Genomic DNA, 21,704 nt, shown 5'->3' with positions numbered 1-21,704 from the left:
CCTGGCACCAAAGCCCAATTATCATCTTGGAACAAAAGCCCATTTATCATCCTAGCACCAAAGCCCAGTTATCATCCTGGCACGAAAGCCCAGTTATCATCCTGGCACCAAAGCCCGGTTATCATTCTGGCACCAAAGAGTAAACAAAGCCCAGTTTTCATCCTGGCACCAAGAAAAAAAAAATACGACGGTTTTGCGCCTCTCCAGGTTCACCAGGTTTCCAGGTTTACGAGGTTCTTGCGCCTCTCCAGATTTACGAGGTTTTTGCGCATCTCCAGGTTTATGAGGGTTTTACCCCTCTCCAGGTTTACGAGGGTTTTGCACCTCTCCAGGTTTACGAGGTTTTGCGCCTCTCTAGGTTTGCAAGGTTTTTGCGCCTCTCCAGGTTTACGAGGTTTTTGCGCCTCTCCAGGTTTACGAGGTTTTTGCACCTCTCCAGGTTTACGAGGTTCTTGCGCCTTTAAAAAAATTGCCCAGTTTTTAACCTGTCACCAAAGAGAAATATATTCACGAGGTTCATACACCTTTCCACAAGTGTCACAGCTCTTCAACAGAATCCACAAGGTTACTACATTATCTACCAGGTACGCTTCGAGGTAATCTTTTTTCATCTCTTTGGACCCGAACGAAATTAGTGTCTTTATCTTTATTTAGCTTTTACTATGATAACACAAAAAACTCCAAAGTTCATGTTATCTAGCAAAATCTAAATAAAGAGGGGCAGTTGTCAACACCCAATTTTGTCCGGGGAAATAAATAATCAAAATTTAATAATAAGAGAATAATAATTAAAGGTGGGTAAAGAAAAAAAGGAAAAAGAAAATAGTAAAATAATCTTCCTTAATGTAGGACACGTCAGTTTAGAATATTTTTGAAATATTAGTTTAATATGGTAATAATTTGAATTATATTGTCAAACAATAATTACAATCAATGTCTTAAATATTATTTGATTTATTTTTTCTTGCAATCAAGACCATTTCTTTCCTTATTTTGTCCATTATCAATTAATTCTCAATTAAGACAAGATTGTCATAATATTACAATATGTGCCTATAAATACACACTTTGTGACTGGAAAAAGGGACCGAGAAAAGATAGAGGAAAACACTTAGAGATATTAGAGATTGAAGGAGAGAGTATAGAGAAAAAAATATATTCTCACACATAAGGGTTCTGTGAAAATCAATCACTGAGGAAGCACTAAGGGAATTCCAGAAGCTATAAAGGTATGTCATCTCTACACTCCTATTCTTCTCCTGTTATTATACTTTGAAGTTTTCTTCCAAAGATTTTTTACACACAGAAAATGTTTTCTTAAAATCATGAATTTTTAAATATAAGTGCACGTCGGCTAATGGCCCGTTTCTTTTCTTCTTTTTCCACCATTTTTTTAACACCAAAAAATACACAAAATATTTAAATCCAAAATGTCAATTTTGTTAAACTAAACCTTTTCACTTTTTGAAAAATATCAAACAATCTTTAATAATTTATAAACAAACTCACAAACCTTTTTCTAGATAAAGAACCACGTGATCCCCGATTGTTCATTAATGGATATACGTATGACCAAGGTCAATCCTTGTCGGGTTCATAAAACAAAAAATATTTTTTTGTTTCCTAATAATTTCTTTTATTTTATTTTACTTTCATTTTTGGGGAAATTTAAATATTTTGGAAAATCCACATTAATTTTATATATTTAATTAAAGGTACTGCCTTTGGGCATGCACGCTAGGGTGTTAATACCTTCCTTACGTGTAACCGATTCCCGAACCTGAAAATCTCTTTTTCGTAGACCAAGCTTTTATTTTAGAGTTTTTCCATAGTTTTCCATAATAAATTATGATGGCGACTCCCAAAATCTTTTCTTAAAACCATTTATTTGTTTTTCAGTTCGTCGTCCCGTCGCGATCCCAGTTGCGACACATTTTACCTCTATCAATGATCTTCCCTTTGTTATTGTTGATGTATGTAACATGACCTATGATTTTGTAAGAGATGTTTCAGAATTTTATAGGATCTCCTATCATGTGTCTCGAGCATCCACTCTCCGGGTACCATGTGGAGCTTCTCGTCTCTTGTTTCAGATTTGTTTCTGCTACTTTAGACTTTGCCATCATGATTAGATCATTATTGTCAGTCATGATCTTCTTGTCATCACTTTAACTCTTTTGCCCATTCTTTTCATTTAGAAATCTTGTGAATTTACTAGCCAGATGATCTAACTTTGAGTTCCAGAATCGTATTTCCCACCATAAGTTGCCTTGTCCTGCAAGTTTCCTATTTCAAGAGATTGATAAAACCTATTAGTAATAGAATTTCACTTTTCATTGCAAGTAGGTGATATCAATTCAATGTTGGATTGACACATTCTTCTAATTTGAGAAACATAAGCCATTCCCGGGAGTATAGTCGATTCAAAGGAAAAACGAAGTAGACTAGTTTTTCAAATATTTTATGAAAACCAGCTCTGATACCAATTGTTAGAAAATGGTTGGCTTCGTTTCAACACTAAGAAGGGGTGAATTGGTGAGGTTCCAAAATTAGCGTGTTTTTAAAATCTTTTTCGCAAAGTGTAAACCTTTACAAAGCTTCCTGAATCACAAGGAATGAAAATTCTAAGTACAGCGGAAATACAAAGTAGACTATGTAAACAGATAAGTCGATTGAATGTAAAAGGTTTTTACAACAAGGCTTTTATAGGAGAAATATCAACTTAGTCGTAGTAGTTTGGGTTAGGAGAACATGTGACTTTAAAAAGGAACTAGACGATCGTGTGAAACAGTCATGACCCCATTGGTTTCTTTAAAATGATGAATTTTTTAGGACGCAAATTTTTGTTGTTGGAGAGAATGTAAGACCCATGAAAAATATCCATTTTAATAAATAGCAGTAAATTTTATTAGTATAATTATTAGTAATAATAGTTTTAATGAATAGAAAATATAATTGAATAGAAAATTATGGCTAGAAAAATTAAAATTTTTGATATAAAATTAGATTAATATAAAAAAGAATGGTTCAAAATTTTGAGAACTTATTTTAGAAGGTTTTGTAAAAAAAATAGAAAAAAAATATAAATAAATAAATAAATAAAAATAAAATAAAAATAACAATAAAAATTGAATAGTTTCAAAGGGATAAGCACTCCACGTTAGAATGAAATCATTGAAGGATCAGATTTTGCAAGCGGGAATTAAAATATTAATATAATAAAATAATATTAAAATAATATATAATATTAAAACATTATTAAATAGTAAAATTTTTTGGACTATAAATAGGCATGGGAGGAAAGGTTATTCTGTACAAAGAGAGGAAGAATCAAGTGAGAAATCTTGAAAAATAAATAAGAAAGAGTTAGGAAGACATTTTTAGTTGCATGAAGAGTAGAGGTTCTGGAAGGTTTTCGGGGGAACAACTTCAGAGTAGGAAACTAAGTCTGGAAAAGAGGTAAGGGGAGTTAACCTTTATAAGCTTTTATATTATGATAAAATATTTTTGTATAACTATTCATGTCTTGAAATTCTGTGCTTGTTGTGTAAGGATTGAGAAAATTGACCATGAGGGAGAGACATACGTGTCAGCTTGTGAGTGGGAGGATAATAATAAAACCAAAAATTAAAAAAAAAAAAAAAAACATAAAACAAGCCACTTCCAAATTCATTTTTCAGAAGCATGAAAACTCTCTCAAAAACTAACTTCCTTCTTCTTCGCTTCCTTCCATTTTACTGTCACCAATTTCCTCCACTGATCCAATCTATTCCAACAACAGAAAACAACTAGGAGCTCCAGTGTTTCAAGCTTCAACACCATCAATTCATCGTCTTGTTCTTTGACCGGTAAGTTCATCTTCTTCCTCTATGCTTCTTAAATTGGGGACTCATGCATCAATTTCATATTGCATGTTTTCTTGACACCATTTTTCTTCAATTTCCCTTCAATTCCAGTTTTTTCAAAACTGTTCTGATCACAAAATTGTGATCCTTAGGGTTGGGGCAGAATTCTGAAAAATTGGGGAACCTTGGTAGCAAGCTTTGAGTTGTTCTGTACAGAGCCAGGTAAGGGAAGCTTGATTCTTCTAAGTTCAGTTGTTTAGTGATAGATTATTATCTCTAGTTATAGGAAAATTTGTTGAATTGAAATGCATGTGTGAGTTTGTATGACATTTTGTAGTTCTTGCTTGTATCAATGAAAACGTGTATTGAAATTTATATTATTGGTCTGTGATTGATGAGAACTGATAATAGATAAATTCTGAGTTGTATAATTNTGTGCGAGTTGCNAATTCAAAGTCTTAGGAGGAGAATTTAGTTCTACAGATTTTATGAAAAAAAAAATGGTTAAGTTAGTTTTCAGCATTTGAGTTAAAACTAGGGAACTTGGGTAGTGAAATTTTAATTTAGGTGTTCATGTATGAAATGGGTATTTGGGACAGTTTAGTTAAGTCACTTGTGACTTATAGACAGTGCATAAATGGTCTAAAATGGTGTCTAGGTAGTAGAATTAATATTTGATTCTTAAGTTCCTCATAATAGAGTTTTAGATCCAAATTTCATGCATATCTCTTAGAGTTTTGATTTAGGATGGTGTGTGAGACTTCAAACAAGTTAGATTCAACTTGTATTTTGAGTTAGGAGTGTCCAAAGTTCACCAAAAGGCCTAAAACGAAACTTAGGGGGTAGCGTTGCTCAATTATGCAGAAAAATATGCATGATTCACGTCGGGCGCCCAAAAAGTGCGCTGGGCGCCATTTCTTGCTGTTTTCCAGCAGAAATTCACGCTGGGCGCAGGAATCTGCTGTTGCTTTTGTTTTTGACAGTTTGGGGGGTTCCGGACGTCCGTTTTGGACGTTCTTTAGGTCGTTTTGGGGGTTTTAGACCCTTCCGGAGCCGTTGGTGATGGTTTCGGAACCGTTTGAATTACTTAAGTATAGGTAATTATAGTTGATAAAGAAATTGGTATTAATAAATGGTGTTTCTGTGAAAATATGTAATGTATGACTTATTTCTAGCATTGTATAATTCTTTTTAGTATTGTATGAGTTAATTATGTAGGATTTGTATGGAATTGAATCAATCTAAACCCAAAATGACTGTGTATCAAATTAAACTAAGTTAACACCAAAACTTATAAAAACTTAAGAATCAAAGTGAGTGAAGAATAGTATGGTATGAAGTGTGAATCAACGAATTAAGTACATCTCTTGGTGAGATATAAGTTAAGTTTCTGGAATGAATATAGGTAGCTCAGTCTTGGGGGTTGCCCTTAAAGCTCTAATGACTATTCAATCTCACTTAGAGAAGATTAGTTCATGTGGTGAAGAGCAGTAGGGGGTCCTAGTCTTGGTTGTCTCCATTTATATGGGCCAATGTGAGTGATAACGGACTAACCTTGTGTGTGTGGTAGGGTGAAACCCATTGGCAATGGCTTTGCAAAGCAGTAGAGGCCACCACAAGTGCATAACCCGCCATAGCTCGATATTCATTCCGGGTCCGGACGAGTCTAAAACTAACACCACCTAATAAAACCACAACTTATAATTTACTAAAACTGTTCCTCTGTGATTGTAATTGCTTGTATGTCTATTTTGCTATGTTTAACTGTCATTGACTTGTTTTCATTTGAATTCTAGCTTACCCTTGCATGTGTGTTGTTTGTTTTTGTTTGTGTTTGTTTTCTTTTGCAATGATCATCCTATTTGGATGTGAGCAGAGATTTCAGAGGCCCCTCTGGAGAAGGTATTAGACGTAGCTGATGTTGTTGAAGTCCCTGACACTGCAGCTGAGTAGTTTAGGCTGCTAGTTTTATGTATACAACTTAGTCCATTTTCTTTTATTTCATTTTGAAAGACTCTATGCTGATATGCAGAGCTTATATCTTATTTTGGATGACTGTATTATATACACTTCATCTACTACTACTCTTAACTACTTTCTATTATTATAATATGTTGCATTCCACATGATATAGATATACTTATATTTTTGGGATGTTACATGTTGTATAACTATTTCAATTTCTGTGTTAATATTATATGTTGTTATTTTGAATCTGTGAATAAGAATTTTGTTAAAAAAAAGTTGAGGAACACTTTGGCTAGGAAAGACCTGGTACTTAAGTTATCCATTGTGACGCACCTCTCTTTCTTGGAAGTCTACTCGATGAACTTTTAACCAAATTATTTTGAGATAGATTATATACTATTAAATTATTTTGTATTATATTCAAATAGTATAATTTCTGTGATGGATTTATTTTATGATATTGTATATGAATTTATGTATTTGATTATGGTATGAGTATTGTGGAAAGATTTGGTAGTGGTATGTTATGAATCTATGCATTTGAGTATAGTATAAGCCTCGGGGAGAGACTCTATAGCGACATGGTATTAGTGTACACATTGATGTTGAGAGTCCTGATGGGAAGGTCATCCTGATACTCTAATAATTCTCCGGTCTCAAGTAGAGAAGGATGAGTTATGTGGTGAGAGGGGCAGGAGGTCCTAGTCTATGTGCCGGTTTTGGACATAGACGTTAAAGGACTAACCTTGTGGTGACAGGTGTGATTGTATTTGGCCATGAATTTTTGTTGTATGGGGTGAGGAGGTCACCACAAGTGCACGACCACCCGAGACTTCCATCAATGTTCTGTCCGGATAATAGAGTCTAGTATAATCATTAGTGTCTGATATGAATTTTTATTGGAAATGAAATGTGTGTAATAAAAATGTTATACCTTATTTTAATATTCTTTCTCATGGTAGCTCACCCTTACTTTTTGTGTTTGTGCCAGAAAATTATATTTTTGCGATGATCGTATAACGTATATGTTATACGGGAGCAGATGAAGGAATGTCGTCTAATCCAGTTCAAGTGAAGATAGAGGCAGAAGAATAGTTTATAAGAGTTCGAGTTATCTTTATAGATGGGAAGTTGAAATCTGAGTTTAAAGGTGTAATTAACATGAAATCCTTTATACTTCCTTATGGAAGGTTGTGTAAAAATGTTACAGTTCTTATATTATTTATATATGAAAAAAATTAAGTGTGAGAATATGGGATGTTACACATAGCGCCTAGATTCGCTATGTGAATCATCAAACAGAGAGCAGCACCCTCCAATCATTTGCATAGCGCACCAGCTCGCACAACGAATCACTCAAACAAAGAGCACCCTCCTACAAGGACTCACTATGTGAGACCATTCGCATAGCGAGTCTGCATAATATGCAAAACGCAAGTTCTGAAGAATTATGAACTCACACACCCCCTTACCATTTCTATTCCCTTTCTCCAACTTTTAACACCCTTAATTTGTATTTTATACTTAATTAGACTTGTCCATATAATCCTAAACCTTCCCACTACCATTCTAAAGTGATTACAACTCAAATTTTACTCCAAAACGTCAAGTTCAACAGCTTGAGGGCCCTAAACCCAATTCCACCACTTTATACCTATTTTGACCAAATTGGTGACTCAAACAAGTCACAATACACTTACTAAGACTACCTCAACAGCCCAAATGCACTCTAAACATCAAGTGCTCAAAATCACTATCTCACTTCCTCTCACATGACTTAAAACACTACCAATTCAATATACTTCCTATCCAGTCACTGTTATATCAAATCTCACACCCTAAGTACTCCCAACATGTTCATTTACAACAACTAGATTCATCCAATTCATTTCATGGTATCACACTACAATTTCACATATTTCACATTTCATCACATACACCCAACATACCTTAAAACCTAACATGCAGTCCAAACCGCACACCAATTTCAAAATTCATTATACATACACATCATACAATCAATTTAAAGAAAATAACTAGTTCCCCTTACCTCAAGATTCACAGCACAGAAGAACTCAAACTCTGATCGCTTACTAGCACATGGGAGACTCAACAGGACCCTACACATCACCATTTGGTGATCAAGAATAACCTTTACAACCACATTTGAGCTAAAAAGTGAAGAAGGAAACTGTTAACCACATGCAAGGTAGAATCGTTGCATGATCACAGTCCCGAATAGCACGGAGAAAAGGAAGAACGACTTACCGCCTGAAGAGAAGGAAAATGATCGGTGATAAACGGAGCTCTCAACGCCAGGATCGCCTAAGCACCTCCTGATCGTTGAAGAAACAGCTCAATGAGAAGAAGTGGTAGAGAGAAGGCAAAGAAAATTGAAGAACTGAGTTCTAGAGAGATGGGATGATTACAGTAATGAACCAAGATGTTCTAAAAAAATCTATTTATACGGTTGGAACATTTTAACATTAAAAGTTTGGTTCCATTAGTATAATTCATCCGTCTACTCTTTTAATTTTTTTTTTCAGGTTCTCACATATAAAATAAGATAATAATGAACAATCTATCTTTTTTTCATAAATAGTACTAATAGGTTTATGTTGTTGTTTAGGTTTCATAGGTTAAATTAGATAATTTCATTAAAATAATAGATAACATTATCTTATATTGTTATATTTTTTTTTGTTTTATGTTTACAAGTTTTGGATCTAAGCCAAAACAAACCAAATTGAAAAAATGGCCCTGGAAATGAGACTAAAGCCACCTTATTTGAAACCTTATTAGAAATCGTACACCTATTTTTCAATTGGTACATTTTAGTAATGTGTATTGGGTTTTAGTAGACAAAAATACCCTAATATATCATGGATTTTAAGTTTTAAGGTTAAGGGTATTTTAATAATTTTCATTCTCAAAACTAAAAAAAAATGAAACCCCCCAAAACCTTTGCTCACTTACCTCATTCCTCTCAACCATTTCTCTTTCATCTATCTCACTCCAACATTTTCTCTGTCATCCCTACGCTAGTCCCAATTAAAAAAACACTCGTTAAACAAGTTGGTTTTATAAAGAGTTGAGTCATTGGCATATTCACCTTCAGGAAAAGGTTCATTCAAGATCTCTTTAACTTCATCATCTTCACTAACCTCTCTAATTTCATCATCAGCGGATGTTGAATCATCATCTCTAAAAAAAAACTTCCAAGCCAATTACCAATTCCTTCAAATGTCATTATGCTTGTGAAAATTAGATAAGACAAAAATTATAAAATGAAAACTCATTATAAAATCATTTTTTGTAAGAAATTGTTTAACCGCGAGACCTTCTGATTTTTTTCCAGGTCAATTGCCAATTCCTTTGGATGTCATTTTGCTTGTGAAAATTAGATAAGACAAAAATTATGAAATGAAAACTCATTATAAAATCATTTTTTTTTTTGTAAGAAAATGTTTAACAACGAGTGTTTCTGATTTTTTTCAGTTGGGACTACAGTAGCAATGACAGAGAAAATGTTAGAGTGAGAGAGATGAAAGAGAAAGGGTTGAGGGAATGAGGGAGGTGAGCAAGGATTTGGGGGTGTCTTTTTTTTAGTTTTTAAAATTAAAATTATTGAAATACTGTTAACCTTAAAACTTAAAATCCATGATATATTAGGGTATTTTTGTCTACTAAAACTCGGTACACATTGCTAAAATGTACCAACTGAAAAATAGGCATACGCAAAGCAAATTCTTTGTGTGTGTGTAATACTCATTCTTAAATTAAGTACCCAAATCATAGTAACATTAGTTAGTATTTGATTTAATAATTAAACATGTAATGTTGATTACATTGTTAATTTGATATGATATCTTAATTGACTAATATATTGGAGTTTAAAAGTGATAACGGTCTAAAAAATTTTATTTTCATGCTTGAATTTGATATCAAAATACACCCTTTGTGGCTTAGAATGAGCTTAAAATCAAGTAAAACACTTAGTTGAGTAATGTGAGAGTCAAAAGTTGGTTTTAGAGATATTATGCTTGTTTTTACATTGTTTTGCAGAGTTTTAAGGTGAATTGAAGATGGAAGTGAAGTAAGGTGGACTTAGACCCGTGAAAGAGGAAGAAAAAGGATGAAAAGAAGGGTCAAGTGAATCATTGAGCGTCCAGGGCGATTAGCGGCAAAACTGACCGCTGAGCGGTCCAACGGCTAAAGGGGAAACCGCTGAGCGGTTAACTTAGGCGCCTGGGAGATTGTCTTTTTTTATTAGTGCAGATTCTGTGATCTTTGTGTTATCTTTTTGGTCTATAAATAGACCCAGTGCGAATCAAAACTCATTCTTTTGGCAAACAGAAACGTCCACAACAGCTCTACACTCCTTGGAGGTCGTTCTTTGGATGCTTAGGCTCCAAACTACTCAATCTAGGGTTTATTCTTTCATTCTTCCATTGTATTTCATCTAGTTTCATCATGATTATGGTGAACTAAACTCTTTGTTGTTGGGGAACTATGTAATCTTTTGAAACTCTCATATATCCAAATTCTTATTTATTTTATATGCTTGCATATGCTTGATTTATCAATTGTTGGGTTCCTTACCTGTATTTAATGCTTTTATCGTTTAACTCATTCGATAAATGTTGTTTGTCTTTATTGATACAGAGATGTACAGTAATGTCATGAACTGGGGAGAATTCCTTGATTAAGCCGCCTAGAGATAAGGGTAGGACGATCAATTGTATTTTGCTTTTGTTTATCATGCATTATTAGTTACTAGGGGAGGCTAGAGATAGCAAGCCGGTAATTAGTAATAGGCTTTTTTCGTCAAGAGATTGGGTTAAGGGTAGACCAAGAAAGTTTGCATGACAATATGATAAATAAGCGAATTAAATAAGAAGAGTAGGAATATGAGGGTGGATAAGATGAAATTGTAAACCCCAACAACTTCATTCATTCATAATTTCTTTTAGCCAATTGAATCACTACATTTGCATGTTTACTTTTGCATTCAAAAACTCAAATTAATATTTTTTTCTCAAGTCTTACGTGATTGGTTTATACGAAAGATAAGGCCTAAGAGTCCTTTGGGAAACGATACTTAGACTTATCCATTCTATATTACTTGATAACGATATGGTACACTTGCCAGGGACTTAACAAAAAGTATAATAATATAATAAGTACAAAGATAGTGTAAGATGTCTATAATTATAAAAGAGATTGAGATAACAGAGTTAAATAATATAAGTTTTTTACGTAAATTAATTTTTTGGTTACTAATTGAAAATAAATTTATTAAATCTATTCCAAATTTATTTTAAAATTTACGGTTAAAAATTAAACAATAAAAGCAATGCCTTTGACTTTTGATACGTACTTGTATCATAATATTTATGGAGAAGCTGAAGTACAACCAGTTCCATGTTTAATACAATAATTGACATACGCAAGGAAATAAATACCAAATCATCGTGGCTTACTTTGTACAACAACTATTAGAAGAAGAAAGAAAAACTAATTTTTTTCAACACTTCTTACTTTTTTCAACACTTCTCACTCCTCGTGTTCATAGAAATTAGAAACATGGAAGCTGGATTCATCTAAAAAAATGAGTAAAAGGAAACGTCAGGCTGGAAAGCATTTTTGAAAATTAATTTCGTAAGAGAATATCATGGTCAAACAAAATGTTCTGGAGACTACAAAAATTTAGGAATTCAAATATTTGACTTTAGTTCGGAATATTGAACTTAATTATATTATTTCAACATATTGAAAGTTAGAACAGTAATATTGTCTATAGACATAAAAAGAATTTAATTTTTATTTAAAGAATTTGTTGCAGTACTTCAATATTTTCGGATAGTTTAGAAGTTAAAGTCATATATTTCTCTTCCAACATAGTGAGATTTTGTTAAAGACAAAACCCTCGATTAGTTTCAGGTTCAAAACTAGTAATATTTTAAATACAACGATTAACCTTAGTTATATTATGTGAATTGTTAAGACCAAACCGAGTAACATTATTTGTATTCAATAAAAACATAAATAAATTGAAGAATATTAAATTGAAAGTGTATATTTTAACATTTATGCAAATTTATTTGAAAAAAAAATCAAATATCTACCATATCTCTTTTTAAAATAACCTACAAGAAAGTAAACATAGTTTTTATTTACACGTTTTCCCACACTTTTGAAATATGATTGTAGTATTATAAACACTATATATTGACCTTTAGATGTAAAATCAATTCTCAATTTGTTTACATTTAAAAGGAAAGGCACACTAAATTTTCTTGGTCATATCTCGTGGGAATGCCCACAAAATGGTGAAGAGGTCAATGCATGTTTTTGGCTTCAACTTTTCCATCAGCATTTCCTTGGGAAAACAAACTATTTTATTTATTTTATTGTGAACAAATGAGTAGCATAGCAGCCACCAACCGATGACTTATCCAAGGCACCATTATATATTTTGGAGCCTTTTGGCTAATCTTCCATTACTATTCTTTTTCATGGAATGCATGCTTTTAATTAAATACTATCTTTCAAATCTTTGTCCCCCTCCTTCGATTTCTTTATTATTGCCCTCACTTTCAAATTTGTTTGCGATTATAGCCAAAGGGCTTTTTTAATTGTTTAAATGAGGACAATGTGTGTGTCTTAAATTCATAATCTAACCCTAAATAATTGAGGACATGAATCATCAAACAATTTATATAAATGGTAAACCTATTTTTAAATATTTAATACAAACAAGAAAGTCTTTGCTCTGTATTTAATGAATTTACTTTCATTTTATTATTTTGAATAATTTTAACAAAAAATAGTATTTAAAAAGCATGTTAAAACCATGTTTCTTTTAGTTATTGAATGCATAGAACATTGTCATAATAGCTTTTGAAATAACGAAAACGTTACTTTTTTTAACAAAAGAAATAAATTTACCAGTAAAATACATAATTTCTTATTATATTTTCTAAGTTTTATAAGATATTATTACTTATTCCATGACAAAACCAACAGTAAAGTTTATTCTCACTACGGTCTTGTTCATTTGAGTGAATTTAGAAAAAAATAATTGAAAAGATTTGAGAAGATTTGAAAATAATTTTTTTATGTAAAAATTAATGTAACAAATTTCATCATTTTGAATTTATTTAAATTTTTTGTAATTTAAGATACTTACATAATATTATTTTATAAATTAGTTTTATAAAATTGAGTGAAATTTAAAGTGGTGCATGAACTTTAAGTGCATAAATGGTTTCATAATATTAAACAATAGAATAGAAGTGGATTGGAGGTGTAATAGTCTTACTAAATCTGGTGGAAGAAGGATTCAGGGGAACTCTACTTTACAAGGCTTCCTCATTTCCTTTGTGATTCATTTGTTATTTGGATACATCATGGCGATGGTGGGGTTAATAATGCCTGCACCAAGGAAATGATACAAAGGAAACTTCCAACATGTACTGTAAAAGAAGTAAGTGGCCCAATCAAACACTACCTTTCCCACAAAAACATACACCAACTTCAATTCTCAATCTTCCCATCCCCGCTTTTACCCTTCAAATATTCTTCATCTTATAGCCTGTCACCATCATCAGTAGTACATCACCATTTCCCCTGTCTTGCTGTCATCAAACATAAAGTTGTTGCAACTACTTGTGCTTATTAGCTGTTTAATTTCTTGTAAACCATACTCTGATGGACTTTCTCCCCATAATCTACTTTCTTCACCTGTCCACCCACTAGTCATACCACCATTGGAGGACATCAACTTTTGGGTATCTTCCACCCCACTAGAGAGGTAACTGAGACCACCAATTTGGTCATCAAAACCTCCAACACCAACATATCCAACTTCTGCTCCTTTCACATGATTCATCTGATTATTGTTGTTGCAGCTTCCATCTGAAGAAGAGCTGCAACTTGTTTCACCCCCCAGCATAAACCCACAATTAACTTGGTAAAGGCTCTCAAAAGTGGAACAAGATTTTCCACTCAGAAGACTTTCATATGAAATGGTCTCAGGGCTTGTGAAAGGCACATGGGGCAGATGGGGTTGATGGTTTGAGCTGTGATTTCCTTTTAGTGATAATGAAGATGAGGAGGAGGATGAAGAGGGTGTTGAGTTTTGAAGCATGGATGAAAGGGTAACTTGATGAGGCTTCTTCAGTGCTGAAGGGTTCATTATTCCTATCATTTTTTTCTTAAGCTTGGTGTTCCAGTAGTTCTTGATATCATTGTCAGTCCTCCCTGGCAACTGAGATGCTATGATGGACCACCTGCACTTGTCACAATGAGTCCCCAAAAAAGAAACATGTAGCAGATCTAAAAGTACAAGCAATCAATATCATGTCTATTTTGACAATTTAAGTCCCAAGATGTGAAACCAAACTCTGATACATGATCTTTCATCATTTAGTCTATGAAGTATATCCAAGGTTGGTAAGAAAAACACTTGATATTAAGTGAAAGAAAAAGAATACCTACCTGCTTCCAATGCTACCAAAGAGAGTGCAGATTATTCTATCTTCATCTTCAGAAAACTCGCCATGCTTAAGGTTTGGCCTCAGATAATTAAGCCATCTGAGTCTGCAACTTTTGCCACATCTCTTCAAACCTGTTTGAGACAAATTATCATACACCATCGGGAACACAGGATAGAAGAAAAAATTGAACTTGCAAGAACCCTGTATGTCAACATATATTATAATTAATTACTCCAATAAAAGGTTTAAACGGTGATCACACATGGGATTCAATGTGTTCTTTATTACTGAAAATTATGGACAAATGTGAGCAACAGACACTCCAAAAACCTTAATGTTTTGTCGGAATACCAGACCATTTTGAAACCTTAGGTCTAATCTCTCCAAACTTCATAGTTTTCAAACTAAAACAATAAACTTGAGAATAAGGGGGCAAAGGGTTGAAAAAACACCTTACCAGCTTTATGTGGGAGGGAAATCCAGTTTCCACCTGTACCATGTTTCTCTATGAAATCTCTTAGCTTTTCATCTTCCTCAGGACTCCATGGCCCTTTCTTTACATTGGCCTTGTCACAACAAGGAGCTCTTCCCATCTCTCTCTCTCTTTTTCTCTCCTCACACGCTCACACACGTAGGAGGGTGGATTGGACACAATTTTGTTCAGAGAAGAAATTTATACAGCTTGAGTCAACGGAGGAACAGGGTTGATTGATCAAACTCTCACCACTATCACACTTCTAAACTTGTTTATAATTGAGTGACAGAAGTTTCCATCACTATATATTGGACCCTCTTGCAAAGTTTAAATTGGTCACTGCTATCACAATTTGTATATAAAGTAGAAAGTCTGCTCCCCAAGTTGTGTATAGAATAATTCATAGAAATCAATTATATATTAATGGTCTGCTGCGTATTTTCAAGAGATGGGCCAAGCCTTCCAAAACAAATGTCAACTTGGAAGTCCAATTATAAGCTCTTTCTTCTCATCATCTCATAACAATGGACTCATAGTGCTTCCAACTCAAAGTATAAACATGCTTTTGATCAAGCCTCGATTTGATAAAGTTTATGGTATGATTTCTTCAATTAATTAAAAAAAAAAAAAAAACTTATAAGAGTTATAAATAAGTCATGTTTTTTTATAAACTTAATTAAATAAATTATTAAGTCTAAACAAACTTAATGATAAAAGTTTGCTCTTCTAGATTAATGGATATTATATTTGAGTTTGCATTTTTTTTCTTTTTTCTTTTTACACGAATGAGCTTTTAAGAGATTTTCTTCACTTTGCATCTTAATCGTTGACATAATTGACAACTAATGTTTAATATTTAATATGTACATTGTGATTTTAATGGACAAAATAAATATAGTAGATAAGTTTTAAAGTCAACATAAGAGGTATTTTAAATTTTATTCCAACGACTAAAATATTAAAATCAAATATTCGATTTTAAAAAGTAATTGTCTTTAAAAGTTGTAGAAAAGACAAATACATAGTTAGGAAACACATCTATATCCACCAATTTTTAGGGAGTTATTTATATTATAATAAAAATATAAATTTTTAATCAAATAAGAAGACATAAGTTTTAAAAGAGTGTTTAACCAAAAAAATTTATATGTACATTTTTTGAAAGTGTATAATTTCGGTACGAGTTTAAATTAAATGTAATTTATTAAGAACTCAACTTATCAAGTTGAACTTTCACTGAGTTATGTTAACTTATTAATTTATAGGATTACAAAATGAGTCATCTTGGTCTCTTATGGTCTAATATGATGTTGACCCACTAAAAATGGATTGTGTTGGATTAGCCCAACTGTAGAAAACAGATTGAAATAATTTGTTTCGTTATTAAGCTTGCTTGCAGGCTAGCTTGTCGATTTTTTTAATTTTTCTTTTAAAGGTATGGCATTTCTTGAATCTAAAGAAGAGGAAGAAAACATCTTACATATAGTAGAACAAAACATCACACCCATAGTAGAACAAAACAACACGTATAAAGCACAAAAAAAGAAAAGACAAGTGGAACAACGGTGTCGACGAAATGTTTTGGTCGTGATAAACATGGCAATGAACGGAGGTAGCTTTAGTGACAAATGACATGGTGGTGTTTGCTCATTTGACAAGATCTAGGTGCGATTGTGGTGGCTCCAACATGAAACCCTCTCATTCAGAGGAACAATGGTTAATGTCGGCGACTTTAGATGGCTTCGATGACATCTCAAGCCGACAACATTATTGTTTACAGGTAATGAGATAAGAGGTGTTTTGGTGAAGGAAGAAACCAAATGAATGAGAGACCCTTGGAGTTGGGAGAAAAGTAAGGTAAGAAGAAGGAGGCCTTAAAGCAACCCTCACTCTCGCACTTAAGTCTCACTCTTGTTGGATCTAGCTCCACCTACTGGTTCATGTTTTGGTGAGTGAACAAAAAACTCATGCATATACAAGTTGGTAGGCTAGCCAACCCATCCAAAATGTAGCCTATCGAATTGGTAGGTTACATGGTTCAAGATTTTCTAGGTCGTCAAGTTTAAATATCTAACCCTATCCATTTTTTTTGTTGGGTTAACAAGCGGGGCTAGTTGGACTTGACCACTTTGCAACCTTTACTAACTTGTGACAAAAAAAAACACCTTGACCTAGACTAACAAAAAACCAGTACATGGGTGGAACATTGTTGAGAATAGTATCGAGCAGTGGAACGTTTAAAAGAGCGTGATAACGGTTAATAACCAAGAGGGGAGGGGTGAATTGGTTCTTTTAAAAATTATGATTTTCTTTTAGAACTTTCATCAAACAGTTTAAGTGTTAAAGTTATGAAGTCATAGAAAATCAACACAAAGAATTTTATCCCGGTTTGAATCAAAAGATTCTATGTCTAGTCCTTGATCACTATAAAGAGTGATCAACCTTTTCCACTAAAATATTGTTTCAGATTACAAACAAATAATACAAAGAATAAGAGTCAAAAAACACATTCCTTCGACACATGATGGAAGAACATATCTCAATCAATTTGAATAGAACCGCATGGACTTTAGACACACTAATTGCAAGCTTCTCCTTTTCACAAGACTTGATTTGAGCACTTTAAGACTTGAGAACTTCCTCAAAACTATTCTGTATTCTCAAATGGCTTAGTTCTCTTTTCACACACAAAGAGTTTCCCTTAGACACATAACTCTGATACTCTCAAATAAAAAGTTTTTTTTTTTTCTAAAAGTTGTGGAGTACTCTATTTATAAGTCAAGGTTCGTGCAGAATTAGAAACTGAAAAGGTAGCTCCCAACTACAAGTAATAATCGATTATCAAAAGTGATAATCGAATATTTCAGGCTGTTATGGGTTTTTGGAAAACGTGACAATTGATTATCCTTAGTGATAACCGATTATTTCCGAACCTTGGACAATATCAAAACTTGTAATGATAATCGATTATCCCCTGTGATAATCAATTATTTTCTCCTATACAATATATAAAAATTTGTTTTCTTTAATTTTATTATAATAGTCATATTAAATTATAATATTTATATTAAACCAACATACAAATATTCATACATATTATAATATTATAAATGATTATGAACATTTCCATCTATATCAACATTCTCTTTCATACATATTACGTATTTACTAATCCTACAAACAACTATATTATATTATATTAATAGAATTTATTATCATCCGCGCTCCCCCTGCATGTTATATATATATATATATATATATATATATATATATATATATATATATATATATATATATATATATATATATTACTATATTATAATAATAATAAGTAACATAATTCCCTTCTTATAGATACTTATATATCTATATTATATTAATATGTTATATTATATTAACTTAAAGAATATTATTCCTTGCAACCTAATCGTTCTAGTCTTTTCAATATTAAAAGATCATATAATATAAAAAAACTTATATCTTTCAAGCACTTATAAAACACCAAAAATTTCTTTAAGCATAAAGGTTGCCACGACATGCACCAATTTACATATAATATATATATTAATTTACGTATATGTAATATACGTATATATTAATATAACATATTAATATTACAATACGTGATATATATATATATATATATATATATATATNGTATTATATATATATATATATATATATATATATATATATATATATATATATATATATATATATATATATATATATATATATATATATATAATCATACATTAATAATATAATATATTATGATACATATTACCTTCAAATAACTTATAATGCTTCCTTAATTATGAAACTGTCTCCTAAATTATTCATTACCACAGAATGCTTACTCCCAACCTCACCTCACTACCCAATTGGTCACCAGAGAGGGTTCAGATGTCTGAATGCATCAGACTCACCTTTGGCGCTAGCACATATGACTAGTCACAACTGACTGGACCAGGCCAGGGCTGCTCTATGATCAAGAATGTGCCAACTCAAGTTTTAAGTCCCCTGTATCCTACTAACAAAAAAAGGCTCTCAACCAGTTTTAATTAATTTATTTAAGTTACCTAAACTAACATGTTGTGCTCTAAACCTCAAACGCCTAATTTTTATATTTTACCCCCTCTCACAATACTCTAAAACAATACCCATGCATCAAGTATTACCCAAACGATGCTAATTAAAGTCTCACCCAAAATCCTTTCCAAAGCATCATCAATCACAGTCAATAACTCATTCAGAAACATATTAGATTCATCAACCAATGCACAGGAAATAAATCGCAGGCTACTTCTTTATGCAATCAAGCTCCTATCAAGATCAATTACATAGGACAGCAATAAACAGTCCCAACAGAACATCATATTATAAACTTATCCACACATGAAATGCTGAAACATATTCAAACTCAACAGATATATGAAACAGTGAGAAATGTAATTCAAACAGTACATCAACTTCAAATCCAACATGCATATATTTTATAAAATAAATCCACACAAAATAATTAGCTCCCTTTACTTGGAAAGCTTAACAGTACACTCCTAGGAACGCTCTAGTAGTACCTCCTCACAGAGGCGAGTTTGACAGCACCTATAAGCCACCAAAATTGGTGCAGAGCACATTTCTTAGAGTTGGAAGGGATAGAGAAACTAAAGGAAAAGCTACCAGTAACATGCAACCAGCAAGTTGCATGCCCTAGGTTCAAGAACTGTTAAAGAAAAGGGAAAAAGAAACTTATCGGTCGGAATGGAAAAACGTTCGGTTCAAACTGAAGCCCTTGGTGCAGTGAGCGTAGAAACACCTTCAAATCAAAATTTGATCGGTTTAGTGAAGAGAAAATCTAGAGAGGAGGCAGAGAGAATTTTAGGGCAAGGGTTTTAGAGAGAGAAAGAAAGCTGGCAAAATGAAGGAATTCTGATTTTTAGAAAACCCTTTCCTAAGGTCATGGGTCCTTAGCTTTACGGGCTGGGTTACCTCAATATAGGCCCAATGGCTTTATAATTTTCAGACCTTTACATTCTCCCCAACAAGAAAATTTTTGGCCTCGAAAATTAATGCTTACCAGTAAAAAGATGAGGGTAAGATTCTCGCATTTCTTCCTCCAATTCCCAAGTAGGGTCGCCGGTTCTATCATCCTAGATGACTTTAACGAGTCTGACAGTCTCTCCTTGTGGCTGTTTGGTTTGACTATCTTCAACTCTAACTGGTTGCACCTCCACAGACAAGTCTCCTCTAATTTGGACATCTTCAGCTTCTAGAACATGAGATGGATCGGGCACGTACTTCCTAAGCTGAGAGACGTGAAACATAGGGTGAAGATTAGCCAATTTAGGAAGCATGGTTATCTTATAAGCAATTGGCCTTATGCGTCTCAAGATCTGATAGGGACCAAGGTATCTAAGGGACAACTTCCTAGCTCGAATAGCTCTTCCCACGCCAGTGGTAAGAGTCACTCGGAGGAACACGTGATCCCCAACTACAAACTCCAAAGGTTTCTGCCTCTGATCAGCATATGACTTCTGTCGGCTCTGTGATGCTCGCATCCTTTCCTAAATCAACCTTACCTTCTCTGTGGTCTGCTGCACTAACTCTGGCCCAGTCAATAAAGATTCACCTTCCTGAAACCAACACAGAGGGGTTCTGCAACACCTCTCACACAATGCCTTAAACGACGTCATACCGATACTAGCCTGGTAGTTGTTGTTATAGGTGAACTCCATTAACAGCAACACTTCATCCTAGACTCCCTAGTGACCCAAGATACACGTCCTCAGTAAATCCTCTAGTGATTGGATCATTCTCTCTAATTGACCATCAACTTGGGGATGATAGGCTGGACTCATTTGCAATCTATTGCCCATCTCACTTTGAAGTGTCTGCCACACTGATAACCGCTCATCAATCCTTCGCTACTTCCTAAGCTTCTCTTCTAAAACTTCTGCTAGCCTTCACTTCAGATCAACCCTTGACTGATATGTTGGTATCGGATGGGGTATTTTTCGAAGAGTTTAGCGCAGCGGATTTAAAACTCAGAGAGCGGAAAGCGTATTCGATCATAATTAAAATTAATTTGGTCCTTTTAGCAAAAAATAATTTTCTTTCAGAAAATTAATCAAACAATTGATATACGTTAAATAAAATGAGTGTAAGGAGTAGAAAAATCACACGAGTATTTTTATACTGGTTCGATTCAACAGAATCTACGTCCAGTCGTTAATCACTATAAATAGTGATTAACAGTTCCACTAAAATTGGTTTGACAGATTACAATCAAATGAACATGAATAGAACGAAAAGAAACACTCTACCAACTTGAAGAGAACCGCTCCGGCAATCGACCAACGATTCGTGAGCTTCTCCGTTCACAAGACCAGGCAGAGTACCTTGCTAACTTGAAGAGAGTCTGCTCCGACTATCGACACACGATACGCGAGCCTCTCCTTGCACAAGACCAAGCAGAGTACCTTGCTAACTTGAAGAGAGTCTGCTCCGACTATCGACACACGATACGCGAGCCTCTCCTTTCACAAGACCAAGCAAGGGAACAATGAACAAAAAGCTCTCCAAGAACATTCCTCTGACATACAGTGTTCTAAGCTTTCTCAGTTAACAAAAGTTAAGTTCTGAGTTCTCCAAAACCACATATATATAGCCAAGTACACTGAATGCCAAAGGTCAGCTCCCAACAGCCATGAATAATCGATTATTGTAAGTGATAATCGATTATTCAAGTCCGTTATAGAAATTTCAAAAAGTGATAATCGATTATATGAAGTGATAATCGATTATATGAAGTGATAATCGATTATTCAAGTGTGACTTGTGATAATCGATTATTGCTTCATGATAATCGATTATTTTAGTTCAAAAGCATCTGATAATCGATTATAGCTTAAC

At 33.4% G+C, this 21,704-nt stretch overlaps 2 protein-coding genes across 2 annotated transcripts; both read right to left on the bottom strand.

Annotated features, from left to right (window-relative positions):
• Nucleotides 1-13,061: 13,061 nt before the first annotated feature.
• LOC106771221 (transcription factor RAX2) lies at nucleotides 13,062-15,148 on the bottom strand. Its single transcript, XM_014657159.2, has 3 exons — nucleotides 14,772-15,148; nucleotides 14,316-14,445; nucleotides 13,062-14,107 (listed from the first exon to the last, which is right to left on the bottom strand). The coding sequence occupies exons 1-3, from the start codon at nucleotides 14,905-14,907 to the stop codon at nucleotides 13,423-13,425; spliced, it is 951 nt and encodes a 316-aa protein (XP_014512645.1). The 5' UTR covers nucleotides 14,908-15,148; the 3' UTR covers nucleotides 13,062-13,422.
• A 4,794-nt stretch (nucleotides 15,149-19,942) lies between these two features.
• LOC106770315 lies at nucleotides 19,943-20,350 on the bottom strand. Its single transcript, XM_014656131.1, has one exon. The coding sequence runs from the start codon at nucleotides 20,348-20,350 to the stop codon at nucleotides 19,943-19,945; it is 408 nt and encodes a 135-aa protein (XP_014511617.1).
• Between the last annotated feature and the right edge of the window lie 1,354 nt (nucleotides 20,351-21,704).

Source organism: Vigna radiata, chromosome 8 (assembly GCF_000741045.1).
Source record: "Vigna radiata var. radiata cultivar VC1973A chromosome 8, Vradiata_ver6, whole genome shotgun sequence".
NCBI classification, from domain to species: Eukaryota; Viridiplantae; Streptophyta; class Magnoliopsida; order Fabales; family Fabaceae; genus Vigna; species Vigna radiata.
The sequence above is the reverse complement of the archived record's forward strand: the minus strand, read 5'-3'. Positions and strand labels throughout refer to the sequence as shown.